General features: G+C 50.6%; 6 protein-coding genes across 6 annotated transcripts; 2 read left to right on the top strand and 4 right to left on the bottom strand.

Annotated features, from left to right (window-relative positions):
* Positions 1-1861: 1861 nt before the first annotated feature.
* On the top strand, positions 1862-5690 carry CC1G_11006 (ATP-binding cassette; the record flags this gene model as incomplete). The annotated part of the gene is made up of 13 exons (XM_001839232.2): positions 1862-2094; positions 2169-2328; positions 2379-3034; positions 3134-3256; positions 3379-3498; positions 3583-3693; positions 3750-3932; positions 4007-4098; positions 4326-4462; positions 4511-4582; positions 4780-4868; positions 5074-5236; positions 5268-5690. 13 exons carry the CDS (start codon positions 1862-1864, stop codon positions 5688-5690), a joined length of 2562 nt encoding a protein of 853 aa, XP_001839284.2.
* A 784-nt stretch (positions 5691-6474) lies between these two features.
* CC1G_14739 (hypothetical protein) lies at positions 6475-8135 on the bottom strand (the record flags this gene model as incomplete). The annotated part of the gene is made up of 5 exons (XM_002911264.1): positions 6475-6551; positions 6704-6889; positions 7126-7332; positions 7566-7672; positions 7963-8135. 5 exons carry the CDS (start codon positions 8133-8135, stop codon positions 6475-6477), a joined length of 750 nt encoding a protein of 249 aa, XP_002911310.1.
* A 480-nt stretch (positions 8136-8615) lies between these two features.
* CC1G_11005 (hypothetical protein) lies at positions 8616-9626 on the bottom strand (the record flags this gene model as incomplete). The annotated part of the gene is made up of 5 exons (XM_001839231.1): positions 8616-8876; positions 8942-8993; positions 9059-9326; positions 9383-9514; positions 9569-9626. The coding sequence occupies 5 exons, from the start codon at positions 9624-9626 to the stop codon at positions 8616-8618; spliced, it is 771 nt and encodes a 256-aa protein (XP_001839283.1).
* Positions 9627-9659: 33 nt separating this feature from the next.
* CC1G_11004 (hypothetical protein) lies at positions 9660-10362 on the bottom strand (the record flags this gene model as incomplete). The annotated part of the gene is made up of 8 exons (XM_001839230.1): positions 9660-9695; positions 9756-9804; positions 9863-9891; positions 9944-9982; positions 10043-10057; positions 10115-10134; positions 10196-10228; positions 10287-10362. The coding sequence occupies 8 exons, from the start codon at positions 10360-10362 to the stop codon at positions 9660-9662; spliced, it is 297 nt and encodes a 98-aa protein (XP_001839282.1).
* Positions 10363-11591: 1229 nt separating this feature from the next.
* Positions 11592-12566, bottom strand: CC1G_11003 (hypothetical protein; the record flags this gene model as incomplete). The annotated part of the gene is made up of 4 exons (XM_001839229.2): positions 11592-11897; positions 11959-12121; positions 12172-12258; positions 12325-12566. The coding sequence occupies 4 exons, from the start codon at positions 12564-12566 to the stop codon at positions 11592-11594; spliced, it is 798 nt and encodes a 265-aa protein (XP_001839281.2).
* Positions 12567-13339: 773 nt separating this feature from the next.
* Positions 13340-16674, top strand: CC1G_11002 (hypothetical protein; the record flags this gene model as incomplete). The annotated part of the gene is made up of 4 exons (XM_001839228.2): positions 13340-13419; positions 13473-13590; positions 13643-16273; positions 16321-16674. The coding sequence occupies 4 exons, from the start codon at positions 13340-13342 to the stop codon at positions 16672-16674; spliced, it is 3183 nt and encodes a 1060-aa protein (XP_001839280.2).
* Between the last annotated feature and the right edge of the window lie 170 nt (positions 16675-16844).

Here is a 16844-nt window from a genome sequence, read left to right as displayed (position 1 = left end):
TGTTCTAGTTCCAAAACTCAAAGGTCGTAGCCCGAAGCTGTACGAGATTCTTACGTAGTTGGGAAGTCCAAGTTTTAGGGTCAGAAAAGCGGTATCGTCCTTCGAGCAGAAGTGGGATCCATTTATATTGTTTACACGTTACTTTCCAGGTAAGTACAGAACTATCTACAATGTTCTAAACCTTTCGAGCGCAGGGGAAGGAGATCAGGGCAAGCTATTTGAGTTAAATAAGAACAAACATCGTTAGGGAGAAGCATACTACTACTAGTCGTTACTGAGGTATCGGTTTTTGTATCTTATTGTAAGAATGAAGGGAAATACTTAAGTAGAGTAAGATGGGAGGAAAGTTACTTAGCCACACCTACGGTATTCGCCCAACATACTACAACATCCACGGACTCTCACTCGTCTACTCAGTCCCGCTGGGACTCTAACCTAGTAGGCCCGACTTGTTGCGCAATAGTAAGAAAGTCTTGGGTACATACTTGATATGAGACGGTCTGGTAATTCTGATTCCCGAAAGGATATCTGTTGGTCTGTTGCTCGGAATTGTATATGTAGTTTGTTACCCACGTCGGACCGGCCGCGTGCTTAGGTTTTTGAAGGACCCAGTCTGTGCCTTGAGGTTGGTGTAATGTGTTCTTTTCTAGGTCGACTGGGAGGGACGGAGAAGTTCCTTTGTTTCGTACGGAAGGTTGGAATAAAGGATTTGTTGAACCCTCTGAATCTCCCCGTGTATTCAGAGGCTGGGATAGTCCCCCGTGGTTACTCTCGCCTTGCTTAGAGTATTCACACCTCGTCGTCTCCACGTCTTCCTGAGTTGGATGAACTTGCGCCGTACTAGTACTGTGAGCTCAGGATACGTTACATAAACAACAGTACGGTGACTCGCAAAGTTGTCTACAGGGTGTCGGTGTCGGTTTCTGTTTCGGCTTCGAAGCATTGGACACACCCAGGCCAGACTCAGACACCTCTGCACCGTCGAGCAGAATTTAGAAACCTTTCGAACCCATACGAAGGATTCCCTTCATATCATATTTGTAATGAAAGTGGGTTACATACGAGAAGATTATTTTTCTGTAATGGAAGTCTAGATCTAGACCCCATCTACTCACCGTGACTCAATGCATTCATCCTCCCCTCTCGGAGCCGGGTGTACGAAGATCAGGGTCGAGTCGACAAAGCAGACTCATTACTCGAAGATTGATGTCACTTGGACACTTCTGCACGAATGGACGGAGGGGAGACCCCTATTCGTCGAGCCTCCTAGCTCCTGGTAAATATCCACGTCTCAACATCCCTCCAAAAAAAAAAACACATCTCCAACGACACTCGCACCCCAAACAACAGACTTGGCAACGAGGACGGGAACGAGGGGGACCACTGCTCCAAACTCCTAGAACTCGTCGAAAGGTCCCTCCCCGACGTACTCGGACTGACCGATGACGTCATCACTGCGGAGTTCCAAAAGCTGTGCCCAACCTCCCTCGCGATCTTATCTAAATTTTTGTTCTTTCCCCTTCCTTCTTCTGTCATTGTCAAGGGTCAACGCGGCTACCTATCACGATCCTCTCTTGTGCAAAAACGGTCTCATCACTACTGGGTGAAAAAGGGACTACTTGTCGATTCGACGTCTATATCAGCATCTAGGCACCGAAGGTATATCATCCTATCTGAAGAGAGGTGCAGAGGAATTACGAACGAGTAACGAACGACGTTTGGGTTAACGGTATGTCTTATGCGGTTAGTTTTGGGCTTGATCTGATTGGACCACCACCACCCGCCAGCCTCATAGAAACCACTAGATACACACGTCTCTTTCCACTTACGACCCAACACACCCCCAAAAACCCAACTCAACATGCCACCCATCTCCGCCTCGAAACAAAAACGACTCGCCGAAAAAGCCGCCAAAGCGAACGCCAAGGCCAAAGGCAAGGCGGGATCGAGCGATGCCACGTCCTCGGTGACTGGCACGGGCACGTCGACGCCCGCGGGGAGCAACGGGTACTCTACGCCCTTGACGAGCCAGAGTGGGGCGGGCAGCCAGGAGGACCTGATGAGCATGGCCAGGCTGAACATTGCTACTGACAGGTGCGTCGTCCTCGATCGATTGATTTGCCTGCTCAATGGACGCTGATTGGATCGTTATATTTTTTCTTTTGCAGGAGCGCGGCTGGTGTGCTGGTGTCAGACCCCAAAGGCCGCGATATCAAGATCGATTCGTATACGCTCTCGTTCCACGGCAGGCTCCTCATCGAGGGCGCCGAGGTGTCGCTCAACTATGGAAACAGATACGGTTTGCTGGGTGATAACGGATCTGGCAAGGTGTGTATCCCACTCCTCGATATACCTTCCCGGCTAACATCGCCCGACAGTCCACATTCCTCACCTCGATTGCCGAACGCGACATCGAAATCCCCGACCACATCGATATCTACATGGTGAGCGGCGAGGCCGACCCCTCCGACATCAACGCCGTCGACTTTATCATCGCCTCCGCCCGCGAAAAGGTCGCCAAGCTCGAGACATACATCGAGGAGCTGTCCATCCAAGAGGACGTTGACGAGCTCGCGCTCGAGGCCGCGTACGAGCAGCTCGAGGAGATGGACCCCAGCACCTTCGAGGCCAAAGCCATGTCCATCCTCCACGGTCTCGGCTTCTCGCAGGAGATGATGCGCCGGCCGACAAAAGACATGTCCGGCGGCTGGCGCATGCGCGTCGCCCTCGCCCGGGCCCTATTCGTCAAACCTCACCTGCTCCTCCTCGACGAGCCCACGAACCACTTGGATTTGGGCGCCGTCGTGTGGCTTGAAGCGTATTTGTCGACGTATAATCATATTCTGGTTATTACGAGTCATTCGCAGGATTTCATGGATAGCGTGTGCACGCATATTATGGATTTGACGCATAAGAAGAAGTTGGTGTATTATCATGGCAATTATTCGACGTATGTCAAGACCAAGGCGGAGAATGAGACGAATCAGATGAAGGCGTATCATAAACAGCAGGAGGAGATTGCTCATATCAAAAAGTGCGTCCCTTTCCCTCTCCTTCTATCGTTGCTTTTTTCTTTGCTTTTTTCTTTATTTCGTTCTTGAGTTGGGATGTATGCTGATGGGTTGTGGGATAGGTTCATTGCGTCGGCGGGTACCTATGCCAACCTTGTGCGACAGGCCAAGTCGAAGCAGAAGATTATCGATAAGATGGAGGCGGCTGGTTTGGTTGAGAAGGTGGAGACGCCCAAGCCTTTGCGGTGCGTATCGTGTTTCTTGGTTCCCGGTGTATTCTTGTCGACTATTGACGACTACTCTACACCGGCTACTATACCCAAGTCGAGGACAACGATTTACTGATATCTCTCTCGAACCCTTACAGATTCAACTTTGAAGACGTGACGCGTCTCCCGCCTCCCATCATCGCCTTTGATGGTGTTGCGTTTTCGTATTCGGGCAAGAAGGAAGATTATTTGTATCAGGGGTTGAGTTTTGGTATCGAGTGCGTATTTGTTTTCTTTTTTGATTTTTGTTGTCTTTTTGGATGTCTTTTGTTTGGGCGTGGGGTTGGATTGCGCTGGGGCAGGGGTTGGATCGCGCTGGGCCTTGTGTTTGAATCGTGCTGGGGATCGGGTTGGATCGTGCTGGCGACTGGGTTGGATCGTGCTGTGGTTTGGTCGAATCGCGTTGGGGCTTGGTATGATCGTGGTGTCGATTTTCGCAGTGTGGTCGGGCTGGGATGGGGATGTAGAGGTCGGGGTTGGGCCTGCGGTCAGCTTTGGGAGGTTGGCGTAGGGTCGGACGTGGCTTGTCTCTCGACTTGGTTGTTCTGGCTGCCACCGGTCTCCATCCTGGTCGATTCGTATCCCTGGACGTTGCTGCTCTCGTCTGTCTCCGCATGTTACTGCTCTCGTCTGTCCGCATGTTACTGCTCTCGTCTGTTCGCGCATTACTGCTCTCTCCTTACTGGATGCTCGATTGAACTCTTCACTGACGCTCGTTTTTTACAGTATGGACTCGCGTATTGCCATTCTTGGTGCGAACGGCACTGGCAAGTCGACGCTGCTTCATTTGATTACTGGGGCTTTGCAGCCTTGTGAAGGTGGGTAACCCGTTCTTCGTCCACGCGTTTCTTCGTCCATTCCATTCTTCGTCCACGCATTCCTCATCCACGTATTTCTTCATCGCACCCAATTCTTCATCCACGCCATTCTTCATCGCATGCATTTCTTCGCCCACGAACCACATCCCACCCCATCTACCCTATCCCATCTACCCTTACCCACCCGACCTTACACTAACGAAACCCTTTCTCCTCGTTCTCTACAGGCACGATCTCGAAGCACATCTCGCTCAAGTTGGCCAAGTACTCTCAGCACAGTGCTGATCAGTTGCCTTATGACCAGAGTCCGATCGAGTATTTCCAGAGTTTGTTTGGTGAGAAGTATCCTGATAAGGATGTTCAGGTGAGTTTTGTTTTTCTTTCATTTTTCTTTATTTGGTTGAGGGGTTAGGGAGGTTTGGGAGGTTTGGATGGTTATACGTTTGTGGGGGTTGAGATGATTTGGGAGTTTCGTTTTTATCTCGTTCGTCCTCGCTCGCTCGCTCGCTGAGGGAAGATTTCTCGTTCGGCCTGGATCTCTCCCTGAGTAATTGGCGTTGGGCGATGGGGCGTTGGGCGATGTCTCCGCCTTTTTTTTACCTTGCCGGGCTTTCGCTGTTCTGCGGACCGTTTTGTTTGATGATAGAATGCGTACTGATGTTACGTCGCGTTTTTTTACAGTTCTGGCGAGCCCAGCTTGGACGGTTCGGTCTTAGTGGAGCGCATCAGACGAGTCCGATTAGGCAGTTGAGTGATGGGTTGAGGAATCGGTGAGTATCTCTTTTGCGTTTTTCTTTTTGAGATTCCTTTTCGTTCGCGTTGTGAAGGGGAGGGGAGATCGAGTTTGTTCGACGTGGTCGAACTGATCCCGCTCGCTCGGCGCACCTTCTCCTCGTCGTACCTGTCCCCTCTCCCCTTCCTCCTCGTACCTTCCCTTTCACATCGGCCATCCACTAACCCTCTCTCCGCTTACAGCGTCGTCTTCTCGCAACTCTCAATGGAACACCCGCACGTCCTCTTGCTCGACGAGCCTACCAACCACTTGGACATGAACTCTATCGATGCTTTGGCGAGGGCGATTAAAGAGTTTGAGGGTGGAGTTGTGATTGTTAGTCATGATTTTAGGTTGATTAGTCAGGTGAGTTTTTTGGTTTTTATTTTTGGTTTAGAGGGATGGTGCGGAGGGGGGTGCGGGAGGGGGAGAGGGAGAGGGTGGATGGAGGGGGAGGAGAAGAGGAGGAACGAGGCCTAACCCTAACCCTAAGAGGAGGAACGAGGGGCTTGTGGACTTGGGGATCATCTTCTGTGTCTCCCTCGTCGTTCGTTCTCGAACCCCGGCTTCCCCTTCTCGCCATCGTACCTTCCCTGCCTCTGCCTCGCGAACGTTTGTTCACCCGTTTTCTCCATCGCTTTCTTCCCCTTCCTGCCATCGTTTCTTCCCCATCTCCCCATCCTGCCATCGTTTCTTCCCCATCTCCCCATCGCTTTCTTCCCCATCTTCCCATCGCTCCTTCCCCATCTCCCCATCGCTCCTTCCCCATCCCCCCATCGCTCCTTCCCCCGGTTATCTTCTGGAATGGACAAAACGTTGACGCATTCCCCTCCCTGATGATAGGTCGCCGAGGAGCTCTGGGAAGTGAAAGATAAGAAGATTCGGAATCTTACCAAGGAGGATATTACGATTGTTGATTATAAGAAGATGTTGGTTAAAGAGAGTGAGTTGCTATCCTTGGTTCTTTGATCTTTTTTCTTTTCGGAGTGGTCATGTCGTCGTCGTCGTTGTGGTGGTTTCGCCGTTGCGTCGTGGTGGTTTCGCCCTTGCGTCGTGGTGGTTTCTCCGTTGCGTCGTGGTGGTTTCTCCGTTGCGTCGTGGCTATGCGTCTGTTGTCGGATATGGGGGTACTGACCACGCCGTGTTACAGGTAACGCTGCAATTGAGAAGGCCAAGTTGTTCAGCAAGACTGCGCCCAAGGGTACGACCTAAGCGGTCTCGGCCTGGTCGGTCGGGCTGGGTCGCGGAGGGGGGAATGTGCGATGATGGGGTTATGGATGTGGGTGCGATGGGCTTGCGGCACAGCTGAGTCTACGTCCGACCACCATGTCTGACCTGTGCGTCACCGTGTCTGGTCTGCGACCTTGGATTGAATATTGGAGTATGTGTGCGTCTGGAGTATGTGTGTGTCTGGAGTATGTGTGTGTCCTGGAGTATGTATGTGACTACTCGTTTGCCTCGGCTGTGCTCCGCTGCCCTGTATGTATGTACCACTTGTTACGCACTCGTCCGTGGTCGGTTGGTGGTGGATGGATGGAGGGAGAGTGTAGGTGTAGGCTGTGGTTTGGTTAGGTGTAGACGATCTTCCTTTTCCCTTTACCTGCCTACTTTGTTTCTTTTTCACGTTTATTTTCATTTTCCACTCCCTTTCTTGCATTGCATGTTTGTTGTTGTTCCTGTACTAGTACTTCACTTCATTGAACATGGACTCGACTCCCTGATTTCATGATCCCTGAACATTTGTCTCGACTCGTTGCGTCATTCAACGTTGTTTCGACTCGTTGTGTGATTACTTTTGCTCAAGGTTATGACGCTTTTTTCAATGATACATACATTTGGACCTGTTGATCATGACCACGATATGTGATGGTAGTTGAGTGGGCGGTGGTTGATTGTGCGGTGATCGATGTTCTGGTCTCGTGGCTTTGATGGTTTGCAGGTCATCGTCCTCCCACGACATCCGTCCAAGTCCATTTCCTCGCTCGTCCACATCCCGCCCAACGATGCAAAATTGCACGTCTATTGTGGGCGGTGAACCCTACGCTGGCAGTCGTTTTCATTCCAGTTTTCAAAGGACGCGTGAGTATCGTTAGTCTGACTACGGGAGACTACCATGATCCATCCTATTGCTAATTTCGAGTCGACGTCTGGCTACTTCACCAATTCTGCGCCTTGTGCAATGTACATATATACCTCGTATTCTATCCTTTCCTAACCCCCCCCGTCTTCTATCTTTCAATACTCATTCTTGCTACCTCTTTCCATTTTTGCCTGGAACTTGGGCGAATTAGTGCCCGTGTGCGTCATGCATGATGCATTGACATATTGACGAGCTTGGAGTTTGAAAATTGGAACGCAGGACTCCCGATGTGTACTAGCCATAGTGGGCTCCTGGCTGATTGAAGCTTGATCGACTTCACGGGCCCCAGGCAAGTTGTTGTATGCGAGATGTCGGGCAACTTCTTGGCACGGTTAAGCGCCTAAGCGGCACGATTCCACGGGGCCCATGGCCAATGGTCGCCAACCGCGACGGTCGGATTTCACAGTGAGGCGCGCTCACTTGGCACCATATGGGGAACTGTCTGAGTTACAGGCACAGAAAATCGTCACAGGTCCTTAAGGCCTGAGAAAGTGGGCTACATGGCCACACTCTGATGCGGGGTAGCCATTTGGCTGATGATCTGCATGTACTTACCGACCTTCGATGGTTGGTGGTTGGTGGCTGGGGTGGCTGTTGGTGGCGATGAAAGACGATGGGCTGCCAGTGCCTTGGGGGTGTTTCGGAGCCGATGGGAAGTCCAGCTAAAGGCAGGCCGATGACCGTCTTATTCAAGTACGAGGATCGCCCGAGGGCTGTAGAGGTTGATGCTGATGTCCGATTTCCACGGCTTAGGCCTAGGAGGGAGGGGGATGAGGAGTGCGAGGCGTTCCCTCGCTCTTTCTCCACGCTGGCATGCTTCTCCTCGGAATTCTTGCGGTGCTGTCCTTACGCCCGGTTTCTGGTCCTACATACCTCCCGATGAACAACGCGCTACTTGGGTCGTCGTCCTTGTTCAAGCCAGTCCCACTGGCATCTACAGTACTACGCCCACAGCGAAGGAGGCTCGGGTCCGGTGATCAGATTCGCTTGCGTTACTGGGGCCCGCACATTGTGGGGCTTCAAAGGATCCCATTTCTCACCGAGTGTCGTGGAACCAATGGTAACCGTTCCTCGACGTTCCTTGTGAGAACCAGCCGACAAATCAGAACCATTCCATGGCACCATGGTATACCGGGTCCCTCTGAATCGTTCGTGGGAAGGTCATCGGGACCGGTAACAGCGAATGAAAAACACGATGAGAATCATTATTATTTGCGTCAGAGGCTGCCCATTGTCTTTCAATTGGAAGACGTCAGGGGATGTACTGAATGTATGTACGTACACCAAAGAAACAGCTATAAACCGACTCGGATAACGTTATGGATTCAATTCAACTGACACGATCGTCGCGCCACGAGGACGAGGACGAGGACTCGCTAGCTCAGATATAAGTAACGAATCCTGTTAACAGCTCGATTCAAGAGGAGGGAGGACTACTAAGGATAACGGGCTAGTACAATTCATTGCGAATTTTTGGAATCTACCCAAATAAATACAAAAGTACAACAATTAGGGTATGACAGAACGAGCCTGGCCTTTCCCAGTCCGAGAATAGTAGAAGAGATAAACAACGACCATGAGGACGGAGCGTTCGATTTAACAAACCTATGTGTTAACAGTCTCGTTAGTGCCATAGGAGATGTGTCCGGTCTTGGTGGCGGTAGAAGTATAGGACATGGGGAACTCGACGGTGCGGAGCTTGCCCGTGGTCGAGGTGGCGCCGGTGTAGCGGCTGGGACCTTCCTTGCCGCCAGCTTCTTCGGCGAAGGGTTGGTAGTAGGCGTCACGCAGGTTGAGGATAAGTCGGCTGCCGAGGACGGGGGCGGTGAGGGCATTGAGGACCATAGTAACTTGGACGGAGCCCCACTATCGTGAAAAAATGATTATGGTTAGGCAGACGCGGGTGGTTTGCATAAGAATAGGAGACGCACAGGCAAGACTTCCAGCCAGGACAACATCGCGAAGAAGCAAACCGCCAGACCGCTATCGCAACGAGAGCGAGTCAATAATCTCGCTTCTGAAGCGCAGATGGGAAAGGATAGACTCACATGAAGGGGAAGAGGATGGAGTCTCGGAGCAGGACTCGGACGATGCTTCCTTCTGCTAGCCAAGGCGCGAGGACGGCACTCAAGGGGCCACGGGCCTTGTTACGCAAGTGGCGACTGTGTGCGGACCTCCTATAGAACCGGATACCTTCCAAAATGGCGAGAATGACGATGAGGAGATCGAAGGTCATGATGAACAGGAGGACGGCCCAGAACCATGGAAGGAAACCAGTTGGGATGCAGGAATCGAGACCAGGAAGCAAAGGAACGACTAGACGGAAAATATGAGACAGAGCGGTCGTTTAGAGAGAGGTGTGGGAAGCATACCGATGTTGATTGTCTTGTTCAGAGACTGGATCGTGATTCCTGCAGCGACTTGGATGGTGAAGGTGACGAGGAGGAGGATGAGGATCGTCTTGGAATAGCGGTACATGCACCACAATCGGTTGATGATGATTCCTGGGAGTGGATTTAGGGGTGGTGACACGGACTTCAATCGCGGGGGGAACGCACCTTGCATGGCCCAAAGCGTAATCATACTCAGCCACATCTGCACGGTCTGTGCCGACATACACCTGCGAGGAAAGAAGTTTCGAAGTTGGCTTCAGCGATACGGGGAGTCAGGATGAAAGGCGTACCCCTAAACGAGAATAGCGGTGAGTGGGAAATTGGGATACTATGAAAGCGAAGAACCTCATACCTTGTAGAATGCGTCTCCCTTCAACCATAACTGATATGTAGTGCCATGACTAAGAGAGATAAGGGGTGAGTTTCGCGAATCGGTTGTGGAGGAGGAGCAGTTCGCACATGAACAAGGCGTCGCCGGAGTACCGATTCTGAAACAGTCGGTGAGCCCAGAGACAAATCTCTAGTCAGGAGCTGACGTACGATAAAGTAAAGAACTTGAACGATCGACAACTTCTTTTTCTAGTGGAGGTAGCTGGTTGAGAACAAAAATCGAGTGACGGAAAGGAGAGCGCGATGTACCCAAATCAACTCGACCTACGTTGTCGCGGTTAGTCTAGATTCGCGTCTAAGGAGAAAATAAAGGGGGCTTACCTCAAGATCGAACGTGGTGACTGAATATCGACTTCGGTAAGCTATCTCCCTCAAAAAACTTCAAAAATCAAAACGACTGACTGTGGTCATAGAGTGCGATGACCGTTGCCGCGACTGGAAGATGGGAAGCAAGTCAATCAACCGCCGCAATTCAACGGAATGAAGTGCTCACCTTGCCAATAAAACCCCCTCTGAGTGATCCATAACATGTCCTCATAAGCAAGATCGGCCGGGATGTTGTTACTCATCTTGCAATATTACAGTGTTCGAAGGAAATGAAAGGCAGTGCGCGACTGGTACACGCATAAAAAGAAGGGAAGGGAGACAGTGGGGGGGATTAGGTCGTAGTAGTTGAGAGAAGAGAAGGAACGAGTTATATGAAGTATTTTACCAGGTGGATATGTGCATGACCTTGGCGTGCACGCATTACGATCGGGACCCCTAAACGTTCCGTTGTGGCTGATCCCTGACCGATTTTCCAAGCATGCGCCACTAGATCCAAGGCTCGCAAGGAATCTGGTCGGGAATGGAAACTGGATTTGCCAGGGGCCGAAGGTCGACCTGTCATACGAGCGCTCCGGATAATCCTGGATAATCCTTCAATTTTCCACGTCCGATTCCAAGACCTGGAAAAATCGTGACCACTTCTCCCTCTTCGCTTTCCTCGAGCTTCTTCGGGCAACTGCAACTCAGAATAAGGCGAGGACGAACTCGGCTCCCAACTTGGGCTCGTGGCGTTTATTTGCACGTTTTTGCGTAGGGGGATATGAAGATTCGGGCAATTTGACTGATTTGGTCCTTCAAGTTCTGATCGATCCTTGCTGATCTCACCGTCCCGCCGCGAAAAAGCGCATCAACCCGGTCGACCATGTGTTTCGCTAATTACAACTGAAAAGGCAAGTCGGCCTCCGGGCTCGCTAGATGCCATGTTTGGGATGTTCTACGATACGACTCCCACAGACCTTCACTTCCCTACCCCTGAGGGGTCAAAATGTTTGCTCAGCGGAATTCAACTTCACGAACATCGAGGAGCGTTAAACATACAAAAGTATGACCAGGGCTGGGGGCAGCGAATGACGGCTAAACAATGGGATAATTCGTTCGCCAAGTCATTTTCCTCTTCAAGCGCTGAGTAACCCCAAAAGGATAGAGCGCTGAGGCTAAATCCCAGTCAAAACGTGCACTCAGACGACCTCCGATCTGAGCTTGATCGGAGGTCAATCTGACAAGAACGGAGGATAACGGAGGAGGAAGGAAGTTGTTGGGAAGTTGTTCGGAAATCTGGAGGTTTCGGAATGATCACCGTAGGCGCGTTTGAGGCATGTGGGAATTCCGGCCAAGCCACATTACAGAACAGCAGACACAGCCTACACGCAGACCTAGGCAGAGCTCCGACTTAGGTGTTTCATTTCTAGTATATGTAACTTGTCTCCAGATGTATTCATTCGACGTGTTGCCTTTCGTACTTGTAACTGACCTATTTACGCGTCAACCACCCCTTCTTCTTCATGTAGGCTCGCAACTTCCTGTGGCAATGAATGGCGTTGGTGTGCCTCGAAGAGTGTGGGGACGTCACTGATGTTATTTGTATAACCTTCTTCCAATTCTTCAAAGCCATGAAGCTCTTCGCCTGTAAGTGGGAGCGTCCATTTTTGAGGTTATGGAGCTGGACACGGAGTGGAAAAGGGACCGGTTTACTTGATGCGGTGAATTTCATGAGCTTTTTATAAGGCGACGGGGTCGAGAACATGTGCTGAGGAAGGGCCACACGATTAAGCGCTTTCTAACAATAATACACAGCTTTTGAGCATTCACAACACGAATATAGGGAGCAGAACACTCACCAGCATCCTGACATCTTCAGCATCTGAGTCCGACGTGGCGTGAACAATGCTGTCATCATTCAACGGACCACGATAAACCCTCTCCATTGCTCTCAATGCCTCTCCTGTGAGTCGTCGCTCAGCGCACCCATCCGTCTCACATCCCTTGGGGTGGACGAAAGCCCTGTAAGGCATACTGTGAATACCTGTTGACAAGTCAAAACAGTAATGTACCTTGTGACCAGCTCTTCGTCGCTGAGCCAGCTCACTTCGTTCTCTCCAGACTCTGTATGATCTTTCTTGACTCTCCGACCAGCTTGTCTGATAAATGGGGCGGTAAAAGCAACTTTATTTTTGTTCTTCATCCAATCAAGCGTCAGCACATACCTTCCAGTCTCTTGGAGGCGACGTTGGGCGCGAAGGTTCTTCATTTTTGCAACATAGTCGGAAAGATGATCTTCTTCTTTGGGGGCATTGGGTATACCGGATGCAGTGGCGTAGACGGCGCTTATTTCTTCCGAGCGCTTCATCCTGTCGATAACCCGGTCACACCAGCCATCAGAGACTTCGTCTGTGTCACTGCTGGAGATTGTCTTCGAGGCTGTACCAGCGTCTTTTTCAGACACCATCAATGAAAGAGGTATTGTAGCCCGAAGAAAAGAAGAGCTGACCCCAAAGATGTCGCGCAATCTTGGATTGAGGCGAAGTTGATGGCATCAAGTACAGCCACCAAGTTGCGCGCCCATGCCAGAACAAGTTCAACACCCCTGACTCGCTCATCTGGATTCCGCCAACTGTCCGTTGGATATCACTTTGGTACGTCTCTGGGCTGGTATCGTCAGCTACGTGTTACTCATCTAACCCCTCTCGTCACTTCATAGAGCCTCAAAACCAATTCCAGATATTTGGGGGTGAAGCCACTGCCAGCTATCTCGTTCGCTATGCCGTTTGCCATTGTATGTGTAACATTCTCAATTCCCCCTTTGTAATGGGTACTAATCTACCCGTTTCTGTGGAATGTTCATCATTTTCAATAGCAGATGGATACTTCGCTTGAGGTCAGTTTAGTACACCTCTCCTCAAACTCCCTCATCTCAACTGGTACTAATCAGTTGAGATACAACGCTTGAGACTGGATTGGTACGTCTCTCGTCTTACATCTACTAGCCTTATCTCCTATTTCCGTCCACAGTAGGCCACGCTACACCTATATAAACTGGTGACCGAGTCGTTTGGGTACTCGGTATCCCTTCGAGTCTCGGAGCTCGAGCTTCTGGCCATCTACTGTCTACTACCCACACGGCAATATACTCCATTTACTATGCCCCGTAAAACACCGTGCTACTGTACCTCCCACAATTGCCGTGGAAAGTATCAGTTGAAGAGTGTTCAAAAGGCACATATGCTTGAAGATGCCACATCTCGAGCACCCATCCAGGACCTCTCTTCCTTTATGAAAAGTCAAGGAGAGGGCAGTTCAAGGTACGTATTTATGTCCACCATAATGTGACGCACTAAAACTGATATCCTCGAAGTCTCGGACAGTCCCATTCGAGTGATAATGATTATTCTGACTCAGAGGACAACGAAGCTGAGGAGCCTGAAGACGATGAGGATAACGGAGATGAGCGAATGCAAAAGCGTCCTAGAACAGTGCGTATAGCATGCGAGATTGAAGTATACATGAACTAACACTTCTATATAGGAAAGCCCTGAACCTCACGAACAACCTTTGCTGGGGCATCCCTTCCTCCGAGGAGACTCGCCTGAGATCGACGTGTCTCCTACTGCCTCGCAGATGGGCTCCCCACCCCACCTCCACGATGTCCCCTCAGTCCGCAATGATGACGAAGATAGAATTTCATCATCTTCCACATCTTCGTCGTCCTCCTCTTCGTCATCCAAACAGCCCCAAGAGATTCACAACCCTGATGCGTGGATGCGAGAGCAAAGGGAGCACGAAGAGGGGGCAGTGAGTGTCAATCCTGCATCTAATGATGGCGATGACACTCCTGTTCTGGAACCAGTTCAGCCACCCCTCCCATTTTGTGGTGAACTTCCTGAGGAGGCAGAAATCCCACCATCACGCATCGACCACATCGAAATCGTCAACCAATTTATTCGTGACATCCGTGGCGCAACATTGGAAGGCAGTGGTCTTCCTGATCATGTTATCGATGCATTGACGAACCCCCAACTACCTGATAACGGTGTCGATGAAGATGACCCCCAGTTTCAGTCTCAACTGACAAATGAAGATGAACGATTTCAACTTGACGTGTACCTTGCAACGAGTAGCGCGTCAGAAAGTGTGTACAATGGAGTTGCTTCTGCTCATAACCGCCGCTATCCCAATACTCCCTTGAAGTCCCTGTATCTTGCCCGCCAGCACGTCGAGATGGTGACAGGGGTTGCTGCGATCGAGGACGACATGTGCATCAATTCGTGTCTCGCCTTTGTTGGTCCTTTCAAGGATCATACTACTTGCCCGACATGCGGTGAGTCACGCACAAAGCTCGATGACAAGAACCGACCCATTCCTCGTCGAAAGGCCACTACGCTACCACTCGGACCACAGCTCCAGGCCGTCATTCGGTCTGAGCTTGGTTCAAAACTCCTGCAATACCGCCACTCAAAGACACTGCAAGTTCTAGCGCGTCTCTCTAGTAACCGAACAGAGGAAGACAAGCTGAAGGACGTCTACGACGATATTTTTTGCAGCCAGGACTATATTGACCTCTACAAGAAGGAGAAGCTGACCGAGGACGACATTCTTGTTGGGTTTTCCATTGATGGTGCCCAGCTGTACCAGAAAAAGGAATCGGACACGTGGATAGCGGTGTGGGTAGTGCAGAATTACGACCCCAAGGTCCGCTTCAAACGCAAGTACGTCCTCCCAGCACTCGTCGTTCCTGGACCCAAGAAGCCCAAGAACATCGATTCCTTCATGTACCGCGGCTTCCACCATCTCTCAGCACTCCAGCGTATGAATGACGGCAATGGAATGAGAGCTTACAACGCGCAAAAGAAGGCTATCACCCAGTCACGCATTTTCTTATATCTAGGGACCGCCGATGCTGTAGCGTTGACTGAGATCGATGGAAGGGTGGGACACCACGGGGCAAATGGGTGCCGCATTGGCTGCCCGATGAAAGGGAGGCATAAACCCAATGCTGGCCACTACTACGCTGCTCACAGCCTCCCAAACAACTATACCGTGGCGACCTGCCAGCATCCCGACGTCAACGTTGCAACACTCGACACTCCAACTCCCGAAATCTATAAACAGAACCTACAACTAGTCACGCAAACTCATACACAAACCGCCTTCGAGGAAGCACGACTCAAAACCGGCATCAGCAAGCCCTCCATTCTTTCGGGCCTCAAATACCTCCTTCCTATTCCCAGATGCTTTTCTGTCGATCTCATGCACCTCCTTTTCATCAACTGTGGTGAGCTTCTGATCCCATTATGGCGCGGTACACTCTCACACGACAAAACGGATCATCCCTCCACTTGGCCATGGCGATGTCTGGTTGACGACACCTGGATCCAACACGGGAAATTGGTTGCAGCGGCAACAAAATACTTTCCAACTCTATTCCATCGCCCACCACGGAACCCTGCAGAGAAGATCAACAGTGGGTACAAAGCCACTGAATACTATCTCTATATCTTTGGCCTTGGCCCCGCATTCTTCAGAACCATCCTCCCAGCGGACTATTGGTCGAATTTCTGTTCCCTAGTGCGCGGCGTTCGAATAATTACGGGAAGGAGTATCACTGCCAAACAGCTATTCGAAGCTCACCATCACTTTGTCCAATTTGTCAAGGGCTACGAACTCCTTTACTACCAACGCCGTGTCGACCGCCTCCACTTCTGCCGTCCGTGGATCCATACCCTTCTCCACACTGTCTCTGAGACCATGCGTGTCGGTCCCGGGACGTACTACACCCAATTCACTACCGAACGTGCTATTGGGTATCTGGGAGGAGAGATTCGCCAGAGCGCAGACCCCTTTGCTAACCTGGCAAGGATAGCGGAGAGGCAGGCACAACAGAACGCGTTGAAGGTGATCTATCCCGAGCTCGACCCTCCTAAACCTCTCCCACGAGGGGCTTCCAATATTGGGAATGGTTACATTCTCTTACCTCCACGCTCAAGGACTGTTGATGTTCTAGCAGGGGCCGTGGGCGCTTTACTGAGGGATGAGTATGGGAGCGACACTCTGCGTATTTGGGGAAAGCTATGGATTCCGCAAGGCCACAAGGTCAGAAGTCTTTACTCCGAGCGCAAGTCTAAAAGGGAAAATACTCGGATTTCACGAAATGCGATTGTGAGTTTGGTCCTGTCTTTCATTGAACTTTTCTGACTCAGTGTTAGATTCGCATTGACAACAGCAAACGATTTGCGGAGGTGCAATTTTACTTCCTTGCAGATGAGAAGAATCTTTCCACTGCAAAGGCTGTCGTCTCCCTTTATTCTGAACCAAACCACGAACTTTTGGAACAGTCAAAGAACACTCTGTATGCCTGCTCCTATCATGGGCCTCACTCCCTACGGATTATCCCTATCTCCTCCATCATTTCGCTCATCTCTATGCAACCCATGCCAGCGCATCCGGGGGAGCGAGACGATTTGTGGTTCCCAGTCGAGAAGTCGGGATTGGAGGATGGGGAGATTACAGGGTACACCGATGATCTTTACGACGAGTCTGATAATGAAGATGAAGACTAATAATGTAAACTTTCATGTATATCATATTTATGGATGGAAATATGGACTGAACGTTTGCTTTTAAAGATATCATGAAATGTTTGTCCACGCGCGCCTAATTAAGTTGCTTTAGGGCAGGTGTTCGTGCGATCACACTGATCCAATTAATAAGCCAAACCTTATTTTCTCAT

Source organism: Coprinopsis cinerea (genome assembly GCF_000182895.1).
Source record: "Coprinopsis cinerea okayama7#130 chromosome 5 map unlocalized cont3.5, whole genome shotgun sequence".
Classification (NCBI taxonomy): domain Eukaryota; kingdom Fungi; phylum Basidiomycota; class Agaricomycetes; order Agaricales; family Psathyrellaceae; genus Coprinopsis; species Coprinopsis cinerea.
This window is presented reverse-complemented; position numbering and strand designations above follow the sequence as displayed.